Source organism: Lepisosteus oculatus, chromosome 21 (genome assembly GCF_040954835.1).
Source record: "Lepisosteus oculatus isolate fLepOcu1 chromosome 21, fLepOcu1.hap2, whole genome shotgun sequence".
Lineage (NCBI taxonomy): Eukaryota > Metazoa > Chordata > Actinopteri > Semionotiformes > Lepisosteidae > Lepisosteus > Lepisosteus oculatus.
The window spans coordinates 4,536,328-4,558,753 of record NC_090716.1 but is presented as its reverse complement, the minus strand read 5'-3'; the positions used below and the strand labels follow the sequence as shown (position 1 = coordinate 4,558,753).

The window sequence follows — 22,426 nt, the reverse complement described above, 5'->3', positions numbered from 1 at the left end:
TTCAAAAGTAAACGAGAAACACCACTTTCAAAATCCTTACTGGGCTTTTTCCTCTTCACCTAAGCGTGCTGATCAGGCTAGCCTATCCCTCTCCTATGGAGGTTTGGTTAAATCAGATGACTTATCCATCTTACAGTATATATAGCTGGCTGTGTTCTGGCAATGCCCAGACAGTCTGGCTGGTATCACACTCCATTGACGTGTCCTGCTGTGTGAGCAAGGACTGTGAAGACAATTTTGACTAAATTTCCCCCTGGCCTTTACCAATCATGTCCTCCTAATAATCCCCATCTCAGACCTGCAGGAGCTTAGACACAGCTCCCTACCCTCTGCACCTGACTGCTGTTATAGTAACTGCTGCTGCATTTTATGAATGCCCCTATTAAGCACAGGGCCATCAGATGATCCCTTTTCTGTCTGTGGAATCCAGGCATTAAACACTGTATCTTGAATCTGTTGGTTATCTTTGCTAAAGCTATGCCATCGGCGCTGAAATCTCTACTCCTGGGTGAGGAACAGATTCAAGCAAGAAGAAATGATGCCGTGAGTTTCCATCCATCCACGTTCAGTCCACTTGTCCTGGTGAGGGTCCTGATGGCAACATGTCCACAAGACAGGACCACACATGTTTTAGCTCTGCAAGAGATTCCAAATCCTAATTTTGGGGAATTCCAAAGCATTCCCAGGCCAGTTTAGAGGTACAGTGTCTCTAGTGTCTCCTTGCTGGGGCTCAAGGCTTCTGCCCGGCTCCCAACATATTTCCACTAGAAACCTCTTGACGGACCAGGTGCCCAAACCATCTCAGTAGCACCCCGCAATCCAGAAAAGCAGGACTTTACTCCAGGGCTCTCCCTGGCAGCTGAGCTTCTCACCCGGTCACAGGCAGCTGGCCTAGCAGTCCTGCAAAGAAATCTCATTTCCCCTGCCTCTACCTAGCCTTGTCCTTTCGTGATGAGCAAGGAGGAAGTAAAAACAATAGGGGAAGAATACTGATGCTGTTGTACATCTTGCTGCTGAATGTCAGGATGAAAGGACATTGGAGGGAATTAATCAATAATTCCCCACTGAGCTGATTAATCACAAGTGAAGCTTCACTCCCAGTGATCGTCCTAATCTCTCTTAAGACAGAGAGTTGCCCATGGCACTGTGCCTGCGTGCTTCAGTCTTCTTATATAGTGGTTTGTTTGTTTTTTAACGTTGCATGCTTCTCCCACACTGGAAGATCTGGTCTTTTGCAGCCGTGTCTGGGGAATATGTGATTCTTAACCTGGAGGAGCAGCCATGATTATATCTTGACAACACAGAATTGTTCTCCTCAAAGTCCTTTGCCTCTTTTAGACCAGGAAGATTTGCTCAGTTTTCCCTTCTAATAAGAAGGATCTTAGAAATGCAGTATGTGTTCGACAAAGCAAAAGTTTGTTAAAACATTACTTATATCTCTAGTCCGGACTGGCATATTTATATTTCATAATGCCTGTCTTCTTTACAAAGGCCCGATACATACCATAATAATTGGGTCTCTCTTAAAGGAAAGACAGACAGCATATTCAATCTATCCCAAATTTTAATCTCAAACTCCCAAGTGAGAAGTGTCATCTTCATCTTTATGTGATAATGATCAGATTACAGTCTAAATAAAACACGTATATCATTTTGTATTTTTGTGACTTCTCTTTATTGTAAGAAACATTCCTTAGGTTTGTTTCCTGCTGTAACTATGCAATATAATTTGTCACTTTTCTATTTTTTCCAAGATGAAATCCTCCAATCCACTTTGCCATCTTTCTTTACAGGATTTTCACCATGCTTTAGTATGCTTGATTTTGTTATGCTATGCCACAGTAAACTTTCATCAGGGAGCTTTTTCCTCATAAATAACACCATCACGGTAATTAAAAAGTTGGAGTGGACTGGAGAATTAAGGTAGATGCTGCTGTGAAACTGCTGATGGATTTTGTCTAGACCATTTAAAAAAAACAGGACTGCTTAAAAGGGCCTTAAATGTTCCAAACATTTTTTAGAATAAAACAAAGAATCCAAGTTCACAAGAGGCTTGGATTAGCTTTTTGCCTGACACAGGCCTGAAAACCAGGGTGTCTCTAACTGGGCACTTCATAATGCAATTCAAGCACAAATACTTCATTCATCTCCAAGGGTGCAGAACACCACAACTCCAAACCTTAGGGTACCCCATAGGATCCCATCCAAGTTCAGATCTGCAGTCAGATCAGTAACGAATTTCCGTGAATCGAGCAGGACAGAGAAAGTTTCCTGGAAATCAGACAAAGATTGCAATCTCATGCCATGTGACAAGCACGTGGAAATCAACAGACATGAACACAGGGAACAAGAAAGACCTCGTGCAGTCTCTGGTAGAGTGGTCTTGCCCTTTGCATTTGAGAAATAGAAAAAATAAACTGAATCACTGCCTTTGCCCTACAGGCTAGGCTTCTGATTTTTCAAATCATCTAAACAGAGTGTGGGACAAATGAATGGGATCAAGGAAGATTAGAGACTTTGTGCATTGGAAAAGACTCCCAGATAGTCCAGTGAAGTTAACCAGAGAAGGGCAGGTGCAGAGAACAAAAAATGTCAAGGCAGGACAACATCAGGACAGGACGTAGCAGCGGTATAGATAAAACAGGACAAGCTGTCTAAGACACAGCTACGTATGGCTCAGTTAGAACTTCATTCACCGTGTACAAAGAGGAACACAATAAACACAGACAACAAACAGCAGATGCACTTTTTTATTTTGCTTCATTCTAATTCTACATGACAGTACATTAACAAAAAAAAAGGCAAACAAGATTTTATTTTCCTTACTTGCACTAGAATATATGCATCTTCCTGTGTGGTGAAAACATTAAAGTCCAGCTGTCCGACTGGAATCCCGAAAAGGTGCCACTGGAATACTAAAATACATTTTTAATACAAAAATACATCACTTATTTACAGTATACATTTTCACTCGTCATGTGTACAAAGGCAATAAAAAATACCAAAGGTACTGTAGACAAACAGCAGTAAGGCGCAGTTCTGAATCTTTTTCAGTGGAGAAGATCAGATGAATCTCCTCTCTTAGAATACATTTTGTGCCTCCTCACACATGGAAACAGAATAGCAACTGGCAGCTGTTGGAACGTTAATGTAATGGAACATGGAGTTAAAATTTAAGCACTGCTTAAAAACTGGAGTTTCGTTAAATAGCCCAATGTTATAAATAAATTATTAACTGAGAACGGGTGATTTACGTCTGGCACTGGAGCAAGAGTACAGGGAAGAAGTCCTGAGCTGCCCGCACGCAGAAGCTGTTGGCACATCTGTGCCTTCCTCACACAAGGACATCAAAAGCTGATTTGGAGAAGATTCTGTAAAAATGGGCTTGTGAACCACCCCAGCCTGCTCAAGAGGTTTTTTCCAGCAGAGGCTGGGACCACTTCCACAACAAATTCTGTCATTCACAACCACCTCGCCAGTTCACCACCTGTGACTGTGTTCATCTGAAGTGCTAAGGAAACAACACAGGTCACAAAAGGGATCTGCGAAAAATGGAACCTTGAAACTTCTCATTGCTCATCTAGAGAATTGCTGATACATCTGAGGTGCTACTCCTCCCACATAAATACAAAACTAAGATTCTTGTTTCCCTTGTCAGTTAAAAACAATAGTTTAGAAAAGTCCCTAAGCTTTTAGCAACGGCGGGCATATTACATTAAAATATAATGATGTAGGCACTGTACTGGGCTGTCTCTGAACAGCTCTTATGCAAGAATGTGGCCATAATGATTGCAATTACTGCACATAAAAAGAAAAATAAATAAAGTCAATAGGCACCATCGTGATTAGAATTTGCACTGACTAATAATGAATCATTTTTTTTCATTGTGATTGCTGGACTGCCTGGTCCATTTCAAACTTCATTAGCAGACTATTGGCCGGGAAGGGTGAGAAACCTGTAGCAGCACATAGTTAAGGACCTGCTTCAAATACTGAAGTGCATATTGTATGCACAGTTAGTGCCAACTGAAAAAAATGGATTTGTGCAGATTCATCACAAATCCTAGCATGTAACTCCTACAGACCAGTTTTTTATAGTCTATCAAGCCACCTACCCAGTGTTATTCATTTTCCAGGGTTCAGGAAGTCACCTCCCTCTAGTTATACAACAGTTCACTTTAAAAGGGATACTGCAACACTCGAGGTTTAGTTCAGCACCTAGAGTGGTATCTTTAAAACTCCTCCAGCTAAAGGTAAAAAAACATTTTTCTACGTACTCTCAGGCATTGAAGATTGTTTTTATAAAAACATTTTAAAGTCAGGTTTTTTTATTGATATCAAACTCCAAATGGATAGTTCATAATCAGTCATAGTGCACGTCTTTCACACACCAGCACTTTCTTTTAAAAAACATATTATTCTAATTTTCCCCAAAACAGAGTAATTTAAAGCCATCTCAAAGAATATATTTCAAATTTGAACACTTATACAGTATTAAAGTTTGGTATTATTCATTTTTACAATAACTAAGTAAAGAATGTTTTCTAGATTGCTTCTTGGCAATTCATTTTTTAAATAGGACATAAATGCCATTTACCTAATGTGTTCCTGTTTAATTTAATTTAAAAGTAAATTAGTGTTGCACCACCACAGTATAGAAGTGTAATTGTTTTCTGAATGCTACTCCTCATAGTGTTCTGAATACATACAACTTTCTTGACACAGAAATAAAGAAATATGTATATAAACTGTTTAACAGTTAAGAAAACAAGATCATGTAAACATTACATCGTCATTATTATTTACAATGAAAGCCAGTTCCTTTCTCTCATTTTTTCCTGCAACAGATAATGGCCTGCTTGTTTTTGGTGGGTGAAACATTAAATATTTAAAATTCAAGATTTTACCCCTGTCTCCCAGCCAAAACCAAATACCTCTATTTGACTGAAAACCAGAAAAAAAGTAGCAAAAAGAACATGCAATTGAGAGGGTAATTACCTCAAATTTGCAACTAAAAATAAAGTTTATGCACACAGCTGTACTGAAAAGGAGCTTGAAAGGCACTTAAATTTAAAAGCTTGTTAATCTGTAGTAACATATGCTAGAGTCAATGAAAATGGAAGTAATTGTATCCTAGTACAAAGACAGTACAGTAGTTACGTACGGATTTAGCAATATAACCAGACCATGCAATGTGAAACTAAATGACAGCTCTATAATCTGCAAACCCCAGATCCGGATAATTTCAAGAAAGAGGAAATATGAGGCCAGACTTAGAAATATGTGAATTTGCAGATAAAGTACAAATCTTTGGAGTATATTAAGGAATCTCAAGTTTGTAGCAGTCCTGAAGCACAGTGCAATTAGTTTTTATCGAACCACACAGTGAATTTGGATTTGATATCTTTTTTTCAAGCAAATGAAGTTCTGAATTCGGAACACCACCACACAACTCCCTAGGGTGGAAATCTATATGTCTCGCTGCTTTCCACAAAGTACCCTAGTACCCTTGATTTTTTCGGTGGTGTTTATCCACATATTGACAAGCTCTGTCAAGCACCTCTTCAGCACAGTTACCACAAAAACTCCCACTCTCTCCAAGCGCAGCAGAGGTAGACAAAGCAAATGAAGAAAGCAGAGGTACAGTACAGGATAGAATGCAAAAAGTCGCTTCTGTCCAAATCAATTTCGAAAGTCCTGACATTTATTTTCCAACTGCAAGAAAAACTTCCCTTCCTATAAAAAAATTGGTACTGTAAGTCATCGCCTTATTCCTTATCCCTCTTTCCCTCTCCGAGTGGGACCTGGAGCGTTTTTTTGTTTGTTTTTGGCACAGTGTTTTACAAAGATGCCAGGGGGGCTTTTGGGCACTCTTGGGGCACTGTTGAGCTCAGTATGGAGCTGGCCTGGTGCCGTCCAGCCTCCCGGCCGCTGTGACCTGTCCATCGGGCGTCCATCGAGGCTGCGGAGAGCAGCCCCCTCCCGCGACAGGTTATAAGTATTCTGCGTTGCCATCAGGATTCGCCGCCCTGTGGAACGAAAACGAAACAACACAGGACTTGAAAATGAAGCAACAAAGGTCAACCTTACAGTGCGTCTGCTGGTGTGTCAAATTCAAACGTGCACCAGCTCTGGGTTCTCTGATTCTTCTTCGAGAAGAGATCACTGTCAATCAGGCTCCTCAGTTAAAAGAACAAAATCAAAGAGAAGCTCTACAACTATGCTACACTAATTCAGAACTTTTAAGGAAGAACTGCAAGTCAGCCTTGTCAGATCTGTGTGAGAGTCCAGCTTTTACACACTAATGGTCTATGCTTTGGGTGCACGGATGCCCTTGGTTTCTGGGGTCACCCTGGACAGTGTATGAAAAAACCTTGCAGGGCCCCTGAGCCCCAACCAGAAAGAGATCACTAAATTCCACCATGATCGTTTCTGGTTTTGCTCTCCGATTTGTTCCCTGAACCCCAGAGCAGCCCAGGACATTGCAGACCTGGCCTCACCTTTTGTGATACTGTTCTTTTTCGTGAATGAACTCCGAGCCCGTCCTGTTGAAGTCCATCATGTCCACGTGAGCCTTGCTGAGGTACTTGGTGGTTTCGTGCTCTGCCCGAGGACTGCGGGCTGGCGCTTCGTCGGGAAAGTCTCGGGGCGCTCCCTCCCAGTCGCCAGGGTTCTCCATCTTGAGGAAGGCGCCGTACCGATCCTCCAGTGGGGAGCCCTCGTCGTAGAACAGGAGGCTTCGTGAGCGAACTGAAACACACCGGACAAACACAGGCAGACATTGATGGGCTGTTCAGTGACGGGGGTCTGACAGAGATTGAGCACTCTTATTTTCAGCAACACTCAACCGTTTGATTTGGTTTGTAAATAAGTCGAGGTGAAAATGTTTACATTGTGAGCTCTGAACCTCCAGCCTGGATACAGATAAATATTTGTACAAGGTGAAAACCAATGGCACGACATTTAGTACTGTATTTAGGGCCGTCAAAATAATACTTGTAAATGGATTGAACCCAGGCTCGCCTCTATCCGGTGAACACACTGAGAACTGATCCGTCAAAGCAGTCAGCCTGTTTACTCCTCCAACAGCACCAGACAAAACCATAACAGCCTGTTATTCCACAGAAGCACGCTACGTAAACCATGTAATCTCGGGTACGTGACGCCTGAACCTGCACCCTTAATGGGTCAAACCAGCGTATCAAAGTGGAGTTTATTGGATTTTTACAACACTTTGAAAAACAGAAGAGAAGAATACAGGTGGCATATGGATCAGGGACACAGCGTCTGGATCATGAAACACATTTCTAATGAAGTTATTAGAGCCATTAAAAACTCTGTTCTGAACATAATGAATAACAAGCAAGAGGTCTGGTTCTTCCTAATGCTTTAATATACCTTATCTGCTTTTAAATGTCACATCTCTACTCTTTTATTTCTATACTTTCAGTTCATCAAAGTACAATGGTGATAACTTCAGACTTTAAACTATGCAAACTGAAACGTCATAATGCAGCACAACTAGGATATGAAATTCTGTCTGAAGAGGCTTTGAAGTACAACAATCATTTTTCTGCACAGATGATAGATTCTGTTTAAAAAGCCCTTCAGGGGCTATTTCAACTGTTTTATTTAACTATGTGAAATGTTTCTATTTCAGGTGGATGTTAGTCGAAATCCGAAATGCAAAACAGAGCTGTAACAAAATGGGGTCGTGGATACATTTCTGAATATACATGATTGGTAATTTCCACACCGGTAAATACACACAGCCTCTGCAATGCTCAGCATTTCCCTTTTTTTCCCCAGATCTGAGGTTTCTACGGCAACCCTGAGCAGACCAGCCAATCAGAGCCGCTAGCAAAGCCTCACTGTTTTTAATTTGACTGTCACAAAGCTGATCTTAAACATAGCTGACTACCCTAGGCCAGGCTCTTTGAACACAAAACAACAGGCAGCTTTCAATTAATTTGTTCAAAACAAGTATACTGTCAGACACTCTCATTTTCCTTATAAGGGACAAAACCTTGATGTACAGTGGTGATACTAATCCTGTTAAATCAGATATAAAAGACAAGAATAACAAAAGAACAGAGGGGAAAAAAGACTTGGTACCTGTCCTCAAAAGAACCAGGTTTTTGTTCAATTTGAGGACCAATAACTTAATGTACGGAATTACTCTCCAAGGGCTCAGCTGTGGGACAGCAGGACATATTTAGTCACAAATATTAGACTTCATCTAATCAGTAGAGTTGCCAAATGTGGTCTATGGAAGTCTGGAATGACGTTTGGGTTTGGTTTAAACAAAATCCAACCCCAGTAGTAAAAATTATAAACCTGGTACCTTTCGGCAGCTTTGCCTTCACAGGAGGCTCCCTGCTTCCGGCTAACAGACACCACCCACCATCTAACCAGTTACCCCTCTTACTGGGAGTCTTGAGCCGATCTAACATAAACCATCCCTCTTCGTTTGGCACAGAGGTGTTAGCTATTCAGATCATTGACATTTCTAGAGAAAAACGCTGGTGGACAACGACACGCACTGTGACTGGTGGTGTACACATCTGCTGAGGCCAGTGGGTTGGATTTCACGGTCTGGGATAGCGAGGAGAACTCGGGCAAGCAGGGCATGAAGGAACCCAGGACCAGCACAAAACACAGCACAGCAACCTGCAGGAGGAAGAACCAGCAGGAAAAATAACCTTTCCAGCTGCACAGCATTCCATTCTGAGAATAAGCTATACTCGTTCCCAATACGGACACGATCAACCACAATAATGCTCTTCTAGTTTAATAAATCAATTATTTATCATCAGTCCTTATCAGTATATGGGAACGTTTTTTTGTTGTTTTTTTATTTTTCATAGCCCGTCTCAAATTGGCAGGAAGTGAAACACTAAGGTGGGTTGTCTGCTGGAAGTGGAGTGGGGGGGGTTTGCATTGACAATGAAGTCACCATTAGAGGTCGCCAAAAGGTCAGCCCCCAGAGACTTGCATGTCCACACTTGTCAGTTCACTTGTGGTTGTATAATTGTGAATTGGCTGGGCTTTGGGAAGGCTCACACGGGGAATGGTGTATAAAGGTGTGCCATATACAGTAGAAAGAAGTCCAGTTTGGAGATTACAGTGTGGGATAAGCTCAGCTGATAGGTGGGGTAATAGCTGCTCAACCTGTAAGTCTAGTCTTTTTTTCTTTCACCTGTGAAGCCTCTCATTAAAAAACGCTTCACCAAACGCTGGACAAATCCAGGGAAACCTTATTTAGCACAGTGCTGTTTAAACACCATTAGATATTTTGCTAAATTACATGAAACTTTAGAAAGCAACAACTGCACACAAATTAAAAAAAAGTCATAAAGTTTATAACGGACGAGAGGAGAAGCCAATGGCCCAAGGCTTTTGAATGCAGGAAACATTTAAAGTGATTTTAAATGGACAAAGCAGGGAAGGGACAACACAGCTTTATGTGTGGAGAGATATATGCTTTTACCATTAGGCAAGTCCCTGTTTGGGTTGAAGCCATTTTGCAAGAGCGGGGCACCTTTCCAGCTACCAGGACCTGCAGTTTCTGCAACTGCTGGAGGAGAGACCTGAAAAGCAAACACAAGACAGGTCTGTTAAGCCTGGCACACACCTCAGCTGTGAGACTGGACTTCCTCGCTGACATCATCTCTATATTTCTTCAAAATCAGCCCCTCGCCTCTTCATAAAACTAGGTCTTATTGATAACCAAGTAATGTTTCAAAAAATAAAACCTATTCCTGCAGCTCCCTGGCCCGGTGCACAGAAACGTCTTGCGAGACAGTACAGGCCTGCTGGCCTTTCACACCTCGCATGTCCCATCACCGCTGTGGTGACGCTGCTGTACGGCGAGGCTGAAGCAGTCGCAGACGTGTGAGGGCACTATTGACACCCCTCGCTGCGAGGCCCCCAGCTCCTGCCCCGGCCTGTCTCTCAAGGTCATGGTGCAGGGGAGGACTCTGACACCTCCTGCGAGCAGAGAGAGCCCACTGAACCTTTGACCACAACAAAACCAGCCAGGACAGGAGGTGACAACGTGACACGCTGTAAAGCTGCAGGGGGCGATACCTTCCATCGGAGTTTGAGAAAATAAATACGACCAAATTCATTACATCCGTTTTCTATCTGCAGTATCCAGGAGAGTATTACTGTGGAGCTGGAGCCTATCCCAGCAATCAACGGGCACAAGGTTGGGTTCACCCTAGAGAGGACACCAGTCCATCACAGGAGATACACACACACACAAACGCAGACACGTACACTCTCACACCAGGGCCAATATTCCCAGGAGCCTATTAACCTACCAATATGTATTTGGACTGTGGGAGGAAGTTGAGCACCTAGAGGAAGCCCATAAAAACTAGGGGAGAATACGCAAACTCCACACAGATAGCACCCCAGAAATTGAACCCAGGACCCCACTGGGCCAACCTAAAGGTACATTTCAAATTTGAATTCAGAAATGTGATCACTTTTTTCAGGCAACAAATAAACTGCAGATTGGGCTTACTCCTGTCCTCCTCTTTCTTGGTCTTTTGTAACTTCCCAGCCTCAGTTTGCTTTCAGAAAGTACTCAGCGCAAAGATCCAGAGGTCAGCGAGTGAGGCATGAGTGAAAGACAGTTATGTAAACCTAACCTCAGTGGTACTTTTTGGGCAGCCTACAGTATTTTCTTGCTTGCTGCAGCCAAAAGCAAAAATATCTTACAGCTACAACGAAGCCCCTGGCAAAAAGTCAAAAAGTGACGCCCACTGCATCCCTGCACAACCAGCATGTGGTGAGGTAGTCTGGGGTGACGCAGGACAGAGAGCAACGCGTGAAATTATTCTCAACAGCCATACTTCAAAATACGTGAGACCCAATGAAAAACACGTTTTAAAATAAAAAAAACAGTAAAAGTCAAATACAAATGGTGCAGACCTGTAGCTGAAAAAGTTATACACATTTAAATGTGTTGCAATTATTTGTCAACGATATTTCACATCATTAGCACTAAGGGCCAGTGCGTACATTAGAAAAACTAGATACTAGATGTCAATAATTATCTGGATGATGTTGTTGGATTCACAAAAAATGGATTTTTATTTATTATATTGTTGTTCAGTTTAACTTGCTATTCTGTTATCTGATTCTGAAGCATTTTCATATTGTACCAACTGAATTCCGTGCACTAGTTGCTGTTATATATCTTAACCACTAGAGGGACCTATCCGTCCAAAAATGTCATCAAATTCTTCTGTTCTTTTTTCGGCTGACTGATGCTGAATGGAATTCCAAAAAGGACTTTCCAGGGGGGTATAAAATACTTTCTACCACGATGTTCTCGCAATAAATTATTAGAGTAAAATAATTATATCATACCGATGCACTTTTAAATATGTATGACACAAAACCTTTTTTTTTTTATTATTCATGTACAGGATTAAACGGTTGTGTTGATAGCTACACTAATGAAGTTCTCGAAACAATACACTGCATTTGAATACTTGCATGATTGAGTTCTAGATACAGTATTTATCGTTTTCAAATGCGTTTCACCAGCAGCCCTGATCGATTGGAGCACTTATTTCCTTCACATTCCTAAAAAGTTGCAAAAGTCATCCAGTTACGGCTCTTTATAATTCCTTTTAAGGCGGCACTGTCGGTGAATACTGCAGTGGATACTGGAGTAGTCCGCTAGGAGACAAGGGGATTTATCCTTATTGTATCATATGTAACACACCCCTCCTTGGAAAACTCTGAAAGAAAAAACTAAAACTTTTGTGACTTGCTCACATTCGCCGTGATTTAATTAAATACCGGCGCGCAGGGGAATTTCACGTCAATATTCCCTTTGCGTCTCAAAGTGGCTAACTAATTAAAGACAAATTAAAAAAGTACAGCAGGCACTCTTCTGTGTTTATGTTTGCTGGCACAAAGTCTGCCTGACCAGCGAAGTGTGTGACTAAATCGTTCCCCGATTATGCGCGACCCATCTGGAGTTTTGCAATAGTGATGGATTATCTGGCAGAAATGCCGAGTGATCACCTTCGTTTTTTTTCTCAACGTTTTCCTCTGCTTGAACCATACACTAATCACTTTTTTAATATATAGACAAAAACTAACGACCAACACCCCCCGCTCCTATATACCTGGTGGAAGAGAACCACCGCTTACAGTAAGTTAGTTACAAAGTTACAGCGTCGTTTCCTGCTTTTACTTTTCACGGTAACTTCCGCGTGTTTTGGTCACTATAGTGGGACCTGGCTGCCCTGGGAGGTTCTGAGGTTTAATGGTGGGGTTTTGGGCTGGTGTGGAGTCGATCTGAAAACAAAAACCGAGCACTAAGAGCAACCTAGTCTGTGAAGTTTTTCTCCCTTTTCTGGTGTTTTTTTCCAATTGCTCTTCTGAGTTTTATTCGGAGATTTCCATGACTAAATAATCAAAGCAAACTTTTTATTTGCACTGTAATTATAATGGCCACGACATTCCGTCACTGCTACGCGAGAGCTGGAAATATTCACCAGCAATTAAACATCTGTCAATAGCCACTCAAGACGCAATAAAAATAAATGCGATCTACGTATCTGCGAGCGTTGTGTGATAATGTCAAAGCTATGACCTCAGTTAAGAAGATAAAGGAGAACACCCTCCACACTGCAGGTAAATAGCCATTCGCTAAGAGTTTCCACTTATTTTTTTATTGTACTGTATATGCAAGCTATGGAAAACGACTAAATGTTCTGTCGCGTATGGGGTGCATTAGAATCACTCCACTTGATCTGCAAGAGCAGATTCAGCCAACGTAAATTCCTCAATGACTCGTTTTTTGTACCTCCCGCTGCCAAACCCCGTCAATGCTTAATAGAGCAGCGTCTGGGAATTTCTACAAAAACAAAAGTCATGTTCCATGGGATTTCTCTCTGGTCTTTTTAAACAAAAAAAACCCAAAATGAAACCTGTTTAAATAAATTCCAATTGCCACATCAAGCCTTTTATGTAGGGTATACAGTCAGGGAATACAATCACATGTCAGAAGTTGTGAAGGCAACATACTGTACTTATGTTTCATTTCTATTTATAGTGAGATGGTTTAGATACATTTGAACGGAGAGTGGCATTTCTGATATTGCGCTGTGCTCTGGTTTTACCCGGAGGACACAAAGTTCAAACTAAATGGATGTGCATTTAGACCCAAGAACAGGAGGCATTTCTTTCCTCAAAGGGTTGTGAGGGTATGGAACAAGCTGGATAGTTGTGTTGTTGTAGCTATTACCCTGGATGAAATCCTCAATTAGCGACTAACTACTAAACAGAAAATGTACTCCCATCACACATGACTTTCTTAAGTTCATCTTTTGATTCCATTCCAGCCTTCAAAGGATTGTTTCAATTAATTTCAGGCTTTATTATTTATGGATTGAATTGTTTCTGGAGCTTTGATCTATCTCTAAAACAAACATGCATAGGAAAACTTCCTGATTCATATCAGCATGGACCCAGTTTGCAGTTACTGTTTGTAACCTACAGTAGCAGGGGAGAAGGAGATTCAACATTTGCTATATTATAGTGCTTAAATCATCAGTAGTCTGCAAAGAACCTGAGGTAATGGAGACAATAACATCTAGAACTAGCATGTCCAATCCTGTCCAAAGAGGGTCAATGTATCTTCATTCCAACTCAGCTCTAAACAAGCTATATATACATTATAAACAAACTATATGAACAAGCTATATACTGTATATAATAGCCAGCAGCTGTTTCACCCTACAATTTACAACTGGTAGCACACTGAAGCTCAGCAGCTGTGAGCCTGGTCAGTACCTGGATGGGAGACTCCTGGGAAAGCTAACATTGCTGCTGGAAGAGGTGTAAGTGGGGCCAGTGGGACCTAATGCTAATGTCCTAATGCTAAATAATTTTTACACTATATGCCGTCCTTTGGGTGAGACATAAAACCGAGGTCCTGACTCTCTGTGGTCATTTAAAATCCCAGGATGTTTCTCAACAAGAGTAGGGGTGTTCCTCTGCTGTCCTGGCCATATTTCCCCCTGGCCTTAATCACTCATGGCCTCCATACAAGTCCACCATATACATATACTGTAAGTGTAAGGAGTTATTTATATTTTTGACCTGACTTTGCTTTCTGTCTTCTCTGGTCCCCAGTCAACCCTACTTATTAAAACAGCTCAGTGTGCCAAGTTTGTAATCATTCATAAGATCACTAGGAAGGCTACAAATGAGAGGAGGCTATTTTGGTCCATCTAGATAATTTGGTTCTTCGTAGTTAATTAGTCCCAGGATCATATCTGCTTGTTTTTTCTTGAAAGAACACAGTGTATCAGTTTCAACAACATGGCTGGGCAGCTTGTTCCACACTCCCACCACTCTTTGTGTAAAGTCTCCTGTTTTCAGTTTGAGTGCAGGTCCACATAGTTTTCACTTGCCTCTTCTGGTTTGAATTTCGCTGTTCATACTGAAGAAGTCTGCTGGGCTGACGTTATCGAAACACACTGGTGCGCTCCAGCAGAGATTGGCATAAAGGCACAGGGGTTGCAGCTTTAAAACCCCAGTCCTGGGAAGAAACACTGTAAATGTGGTCCTGGTAAAAGAAGCAATGTAACTGAGACCCCTCCCTGAATTAAAAAGTTTGTTTGTTTTTTAGGTGTTTTGCTAACAAACGTTTTGATCAGAAACCAAAGCCAGGCACAGTGTGACTTTCTCCATTTGTAGGCTACATCATCTGTCTTGACATTAACTCTGTTCCCTGTGTGGAGCATAAATAAGATTTTCATGGTCTTTCAAAACAAAGGGATACATTTGTGCTTAGAGGGGGCTCCTTACACATTCAAATTGATTTCAGATGTGTATGCTTTTGCATATGCAAGGGATAGCATTAAAAAAGGTAATCTACTGTGCCAGTGCCATGCAGGCACAGAAAAAAATTCCCTGCAGCTAAACCGACATGCATATTGAGAAATTCAACCTAGATAATTCCTTAACCTCCTCGTGTATGTATTTTAGTTAATGAGAAACCTCTTGCAAGCAATTCATGGAACAATCCATTTTGATATAGTCAAACATTCAAAGTCAAATCTGGCTTCTGCTGTTTTTTTGTCTTTCTTTGCTGTTTCTTTCTTGAAATATTTGATTTCTTCAGTAGAGTTTTGCAGAAATTAATAAACACAGAGAGTCTCTCCTGGCTCTCACCTGTTGGCACTCTCCAGCGTTTCCACTTTCTTCCACAGCTCGTTGTTCTCCGAGGTGTATGTCTCCACCCTGCACAACCAGAACACCCACACTCTTAATCACAGGATCGGAGCACACACCATCACACTTTTCTCATGTTTTTTTCTCATGTCTCTGGCCTGCAGCAGCCCCGATAAGACTGCATCTATCAAGGGCAGCTCAGACATTTTGAAAGGCCAAAGAACACATTCAGATATACTGTGTGTTTCCAAAACATATTTGGTAGTCTATCCATAAATTTTTTTTTGCACGACAAAAAGAGTAGTGTCAGGCATATTGTCAATGATCTGCTCCATGCTTAGTTACTCTTCATTCTTCACTTCCTCACTGCTGCCAATATTCTGTTGTTCTCTGTCTGAGGCACAATACATCTTCATTAGGCCTCACCTAACATGGTGTTTATCTACTGTACTTCAGTCCTTGGTGCCTCTAAAAGGTCTACATTTCTGATTCAACTGGGAGATCTAAAACGTCTGAAGTCATACAACTAAATAACATCCGCTCTAAATTTTGCCAAACCAAATTTCAGTCGACGTGACCAATCACAAAAGATAAACCCTACAGTATATCTGACAGCAGCATTATCCATGAAAGAAGAAAGCCCTGTCAAACAAGAGTCTATCATTCATACCTGTATTTTTAGTTTGAAGATGAGTCAAAAGTTCCATGGCTATTGTCTACTGAAATGTTTGCCACTTTGTTTCAAGGTAACAACTGATCTGGTTTTTGAAGATTCTGATCAGCGTGAATTAAAGTTTGCTAAATGACAAGCTTGGTTTCTTATCACCCAAGATCATCTGGTTTAACGACTGTTAAATTCATTATAACAGAAGGAACCATGAGAGGAGTTGAGTAAATTGTTGATGTTTAAAGCACAAATAACGCCTGGATTGTGTCCAAGATGTCTAGGACAAATACACACACATTCTTAGGTCTTCACAAGCTTCAGAAGTTAGCTAACAAGGAGTTAGTCCCTGCAGTACATGATTCTGTCTACATAAGGTAGCCAAATAAGAAATATTTCAATTAACAAGAAATTAAGGACCCACTGTTGAAAAATCAAGCTTACTTCTTCTCTAGGCACTCCACATACTCCTTCTTCTTGCGCCTGCTCTCCTGAGCGGAAATCTAATTGGAATAAAAAGGTACAAGCAGCTTTCAGTAATTGTAACATGTAAACCCATGTACAGTATAATGCCAAGAAAAAAAATCAACTTTAATACAACCTAATGTTTACTTTTAATTTTCATAAGCAAAGCATTAAGAGAAATGTTTATTTTTATGGGCGGCATAGCATTTTGTCCACTCTTGAGTCTTTTACATAAGGAAACAAAAAGATGAGAATCCTAAGACTAGCAATTGATTCAACTATTCAATACCAAAAGAGGATTGATTGCTTTAACTCGGGCAGTGTTTACCATTCATTTTCAGTGATCACTTTTTACTCCTGGGGTTGGCGCAGAACCAGAGCCTAATCTGGTAGCAAGGACACAAGGAGGGACCACATCTTGAATGGGATGCCAGTCGTTTGCATGGAATTTAGCAGGGCACACATGGACACAGAAGGAGCCCCAGGTGGGAAGAGCAGTGAGGAGCGATGAGAACAGCACACCCTGCCATTACAGCAGGATATGGAGAAACCAAGCATCTGCATCTTCGTTCCAGCCTGGTAAAACCAGGTTTCACTTCCTGTCTTCTGGAAAGAAGAGGCTCTGAAATTTCAGAACTTCATCTGAAAAGTTGTAATATAATGTCCCAATTTAGTCACTGCAGGACTTTACACAACACAGCTTCTGAATTGGATTTTCCTGAAGAGCTAAATCAGCCCCAAAAGGTGCAGGTGTGCCAACAAGGTTTTAATCACCTTGTTCTTGATCTTCCTCCTGACCCTCTTCAGTGCCTTCTCCTCAGCCTTGGTGAGGGGCAGTTTGTTGGGCACAGGGTAGCCCTCCGCGATGAGGGTGCGCTTCTCTTCCTCTGTCAGCATCAGGGGTCCTGAGGTTCCCTGCAGCTTCTGCGGGACGAAACCAGAGTGGAGGCTCAGTGCTGGCGGCCACACAGCAGTGTGCTTGGTCTGCAGAGACCAGGAAACATGAAGCTCCACTGTTCTCGCTACAGCAGCCCTTCCCAGAACTCCCTGCCTGTGGTACTGTAGATCTTCTCCGGCTACCTCTGTCACTCTGACCTCTGTCTCTCCGATTCCCAGTTTAATCTGGCTTTGATTCAAATCAAAACCACAGTATATGACCGTGATTATGTGGCAATCATTATGTCTGTATAACTAATGAAAGGTTAAATTAAACCAGTTCTACACTGCAAAAGATATTTCAAAACAATTTCACTTTCCTTATCAAACGCAAGGCATTTTGTTTTTATCTGAATGACACTGCTGAATCTGCTCCTGATTAGGACTGGGTTAGTAATAATAATAATAATAATAATAATAATAATAATAATAATAATTGCTTACACTTATATAGCACTTTTCTGGACACTCCACTCAAAGCACTTTACAGGCAATGGGGATCCCCTCCACCTCCAATGTGCAGCATCCACCTAGCATCTACTAGTATCATGCTTCTACCCAGCATGGTCTTGTTTGGAGGATCTGAGAAGCGTGCAGGCAGACTTCAAGCTTATCAGATCGCAAGTGACTTTCTAGCCAAGTCTCAAGCCTAGCCGAGAGCTATTTTCTTTTTATCTAACTGGGTTCCCTAATCCAAAAAGATTTATTTCCTGCGTTCTTATCAGCAACGCCAAATTCTGAAAAGAACGCATCAGCACGATGACTCACTCCTACTACAGTCAACCGAAGCAAGTGTGAAATGCATTTTTCAACCTCTTGGCAGCCCATTCTCATCTGGGCTCCTGTTAGCAATGTGGTCCGGATCCTGAAATGTTTCCAAGCCGTGTGGTTTTGAGAAGCAGGGAAGGTCTCACTGGTGTTCAGTACATCGTCTGGAGGAGCCTCAAGCAGCCGATGAGAAGAAACATCGGCTTAGCATGCAAACCCGGGGACTTCAAAGGAGGTAACCGGGCAGGCTGGCTGGGCAGGGCGGCAGCTTACGTGGGGGGCGGTGAGGAGGGGCGAGGAGGAGATGGCGGTGGAGGCGCGAGGGGGCAGGCGCGCCGGGCTGGAGGGGGGCAGGGAGCGGGGGCTCTGGGAACCATCGCTGTCGCTGCCGTGGCTGCTGGGAGGAGTGGGCGGCAGCTGCAACTGCTCATCTGCCAGAGGGGAAAGAGGGAACAGGTCAAGAGAGCCAGCATGGTTTCGACAACCGGGAGAGGGCAAGCACCAGTCAGACTCGTAGGACTGCACGCCCCTGGCTGTGGAACTGAGGAACAGGCCACCCAGCCGTTTTGCTGAAGCAGATACCCTGACGTCTGTCAAGAAGCAGCTGAATGAGATTCTCCAATCAAGACAGGAGGCAGTACTTTACACACAGGGATGTGGGGGTTTGGAACAGGCTACCCAGTCATGCTATCGAAGCAGGCACCCTGGCGCCTTTCAAGACACAACTGAATGAAATTCCCCAATCAAGACAGGAGGCGCTATTTAACACACAGGGATGGGGGGGTGGGGCGTTGGATCAGGCTACCCAGCCATCTTTCACGAAACCTTTGGATCAATTAGCTACCAGCAAACAGGCCAAATGCAACTGTTCTTATGTTGTTATGAACGACCACTGTAGGGAGTATGCAGCTTTCTAAAATCACAGTTTAAGAGGCCAATTAAAACCAAAAGTCAAAACTGTTTGACTGCTGCTTCTGATGACACTAATAATGCACCCATAATGCCCCAGCCCTGGGAGACAGTGACATGAATTGAACCCACTCGTCTCAAAAAGTCTGACAGTATTAGAATATTAATCATACTCTAAAAAGTAAATGTGACTTCAGTTTTCCCAGGTCATTTAAAATTCCTTGATCAATTCAAAGTCCCGTAATGCCAAAGAAAGTCCACAGAGGGCTGTTCTTAATAGCCTCCGTGTGAGTGCAATAAAGAATTTTAAGATAAAGAATGCAGAACTGTGCACTAAATTGTAAAAATGGATTATTCTGAGAAATGCTGGACCGTGCATTTAGACTGGCCGCATTCCAAAGTACGCAAAACTAGTTTAATTGTTGTTACTGGAAAAGGCAGAAAGCACTGGGTAAATCTTTGTATAAAGCAGACACATCAGAAAAGAAATAATAAACGTTTCCAGCTTCCATTCTGCAGCTCAGCAATTATTAGATATACCCTGCTCTTATTAAGCAATTAAGTCTAGCAATGGATAAGGAGATTGGATTAGGCATTTAAAGATGTTTATTTTGTTGCAATCCTTTGCAATCATCAAAGCATTTTCAGCATCTTCAGCAGTCAGTAAAGTATCTTTTCAACAGAATAACTACTGTAGGTGATCTGAGAGGCCAGCAGGTGCTGCTGTTTCAGTGCTGCATGTCAACCCTCATTAATGCTTATTTTGGTGAATCTGCATGGGTTCTCTATACTCCTCCAAGGCCTGTACCATGTGTTTATTTAGATTTGCAACGTTTTCTTGTTTTCTGTGATGCTTTCTCTCTGTTTTATTGTACTTTTACCATTCTTCACTTCACTCTTCGTTTCCAATAGGAAACCCGGATGCATTAAACATTATTCATGAGGTCAGTGGATATAGCATTGCTTCTATTGCCATTTACAGCACTTTGCACAACCACAGAGGATTCTCTTCTAATGTGATGTAACTGAGTGCACTACCTTGGTGCTAGCTGTAACACAGGCACATAGCAGGTCGGAATTCACATGCCCTTGGCTGTTTAAATGATCCATTAATAATTATGTTTAGAATTCAAACAGAACAGCACAGGGAATAAAAACACACTACAGACTGAAGCTTTTGTTAAAAAGGAATAATTCTCAACTGCTGAAAGACTGGAGAGGTTTGACATTTTAAGATTGGACCCAAGACCCACTAATACCCGAGTCAAACAAGACCTTAAAATACCTAGTGTGGGTGTTGGCAAGACAATGAGGCTATAAGGGGCTGAAGGACAGGGTCTGCCTAAGCACCGAGGCGCGAGTATGGTTACTGTGCCTGATCTAAAGAGAAGCCCGGTGAGTGGTACACTTCAGGAGTTAGCTGCAGACACTCCTGAATGCAATAAAATCAACAGTAGAAAAGGACTTCTATTCCCAAGAAACACAGCAAACACAATGTCCCTTGTGAAATACACACAGGCTACTTACTTTACAAGTTCATTTTGGATCAGTGTACATTTAAAGGCCTGCAGACCTTTAAAACTTAAGAGTGAGCACATTATAAGCACTGCTCACCTGTTTAAAACACCCGACCTACCCCAGACCCAGAGGATTGAGTATCGGTAGGCATGGGTCTTGAACCAAAGAGGTATTTTCCCAGGAAGAAACAGGAGTGGTCTGCTTTTACCATGGAAACTGGAAACTGAAGCACAGTGCTGTCTGTGTATGACTCTTTGTCCACAACATTAGAGCACGTGGGGGGAAGGAGGAGCCCAGATTAAATAAATCACTTAAATATAGAAGCTCCATAAATTCTGACATTCTTATTTAACCCATTTAATAATCATGAAGGGAAATAATGGGCTACAACCAAACCTCAAGAGGACTACCATAACAATTAAAAACTCAGATTTACCATAAAAAGTTCTTACATTTACCACTTTTTCTTTTGCCCCACTGGGAAGACGTGAAAATGCTACGGAAAAGTTAATGTGGCCAAATAACACAAGGGACATTTCTCCATTTCTCTGCTGAGGTAATGTTATAACAAGCTGCACTGCGATGAACTTGCTGCAGAGCGACAGGTTTTTTCAACCAATGGGGTCCAGTGCACAATAACTCCCTTCCACACAGTAGGTTCCCACAGTGAGGCCAGGCCGTGTGGCTGAGAAACAGACAGAACTTCTACAAACCTGATGGAACGTTGAGGAACTGGTTAACATCTCTGGGCTCAGCTTTTATAGGTGGCAGGGGACTCAGAGCTTTTGGAGCCTGGAAAGGGAAGATGAAAACGAAGATCAAATGAGTCTCCATTTTTAAATGATGGCCAGGGGCCGAGGGGTTGACGGCAGTCAGCCCACAAATTAAAAAAATCCCTCTGCCTGCAGATCCCTTCTTATACCGTGGTTCTCATATCAGGTGAGGTTTTTTTCTTTATGCATGCTATCCGTAATTGAAATTGGATTCGAAATGGGCCAATTCGGAGAAACCCCTTCAGGGGTTCTTCTTAAGTGTTAAAAAGTACTGTACTTTCTTCAAATACATACTTGGCTGCCTTTCAAAACCCCTCAGCAGCCTTCCGATGTATTATGTTTCTGATACCCATTCATAAACAACGCAGTGTAATTGTAATCACAGAAAAGCTCAAAACTTCTGCTCATCCTGGGGAATCCAGATGCTTAAAGTGAATATATCAAAACCCCAGCACACAGGGTAAGAGGCTTGAGTGACCCATCTGCTTGCTGCACAAGGGGGAGAGGCTTTGTATAAAACACAGGCATTGACGAATGACTCAGACAGTAAACACAGCTGAAAGCTGCTTAAAACAATCTCTGTTTATTTTGAAATGGGTGCCATTCATCTTGCCACATGGATTTTGGAGAAGAACCAGGGAAGAAGTAAAAGGCCACTCCACAAAGTATCGTTAACCCACACGTCTGGGTTTAGTTTTTATCTAAAAAGAAGGAACTGAAACCAGACCATACAGTATGTCCCAAAAAGTGCATCACCTACAGTATAAGGCACGTAGCTATCCTTGAACTGACTCTCATTACCTGCTATAGTTAGTTAAAGGAGTATCACAGTATTTTATACCCTGTAAGCATTATCGCATCTAGAATTTGTCCTGCCCTTGACAGGCCTTGTCTTTTCTTAATTTCCCTCTAGTTTTCATGCCAGATTTTTTCCTAAATTAATATTGCACAATATGGCGTTCACTTATAAGATTTTTCTTTACGCCTTTAAACAACCGTGACTTCTCGTACGGTCAAAATGTTAGCCATCATCCCTATGAATTTAAACTGGTTTGTTATCGGTTGAGGAATTAATTGCTCTAAACTACAGGCCTGTTGATGTCTTTAAAATGGCAAACAATGTCAAACAAATCAGATTAATAATGTGTTAGGTTCAAAGGAAATGAATTTTCCAGCTATGATA

The 22,426-nt window shown here is 41.9% G+C and overlaps 1 protein-coding gene across 3 annotated transcripts in view; it reads right to left on the bottom strand.

Moving 5' to 3' along the window:
• Positions 1-2,735: 2,735 nt before the first annotated feature.
• creb3l1 (cAMP responsive element binding protein 3-like 1) overlaps positions 2,736-22,426 on the bottom strand; it is a 45,569-nt gene continuing 25,878 nt past the window's right edge. The window contains exons 4-12 of one of the 3 annotated variants that reach the window (XM_006642676.3): positions 21,184-21,262; positions 18,317-18,474; positions 17,114-17,263; positions 16,319-16,377; positions 15,211-15,279; positions 9,491-9,590; positions 8,544-8,670; positions 6,501-6,750; positions 2,736-6,029 (exon numbers count right to left, since the gene is read on the bottom strand). In XM_006642676.3, coding sequence (XP_006642739.2) covers positions 5,993-6,029; positions 6,501-6,750; positions 8,544-8,670; positions 9,491-9,590; positions 15,211-15,279; positions 16,319-16,377; positions 17,114-17,263; positions 18,317-18,474; positions 21,184-21,262 — 1,029 coding nt within the window. In that variant the 3' untranslated portion in view covers positions 2,736-5,992. The remainder of the gene's footprint in view (positions 6,030-6,500; positions 6,751-8,543; positions 8,671-9,490; positions 9,591-15,210; positions 15,280-16,318; positions 16,378-17,113; positions 17,264-18,316; positions 18,475-21,183; positions 21,263-22,426) is intronic. The other 2 variants (XR_011182915.1, XM_069181704.1) reach the window with 2 other exon arrangements.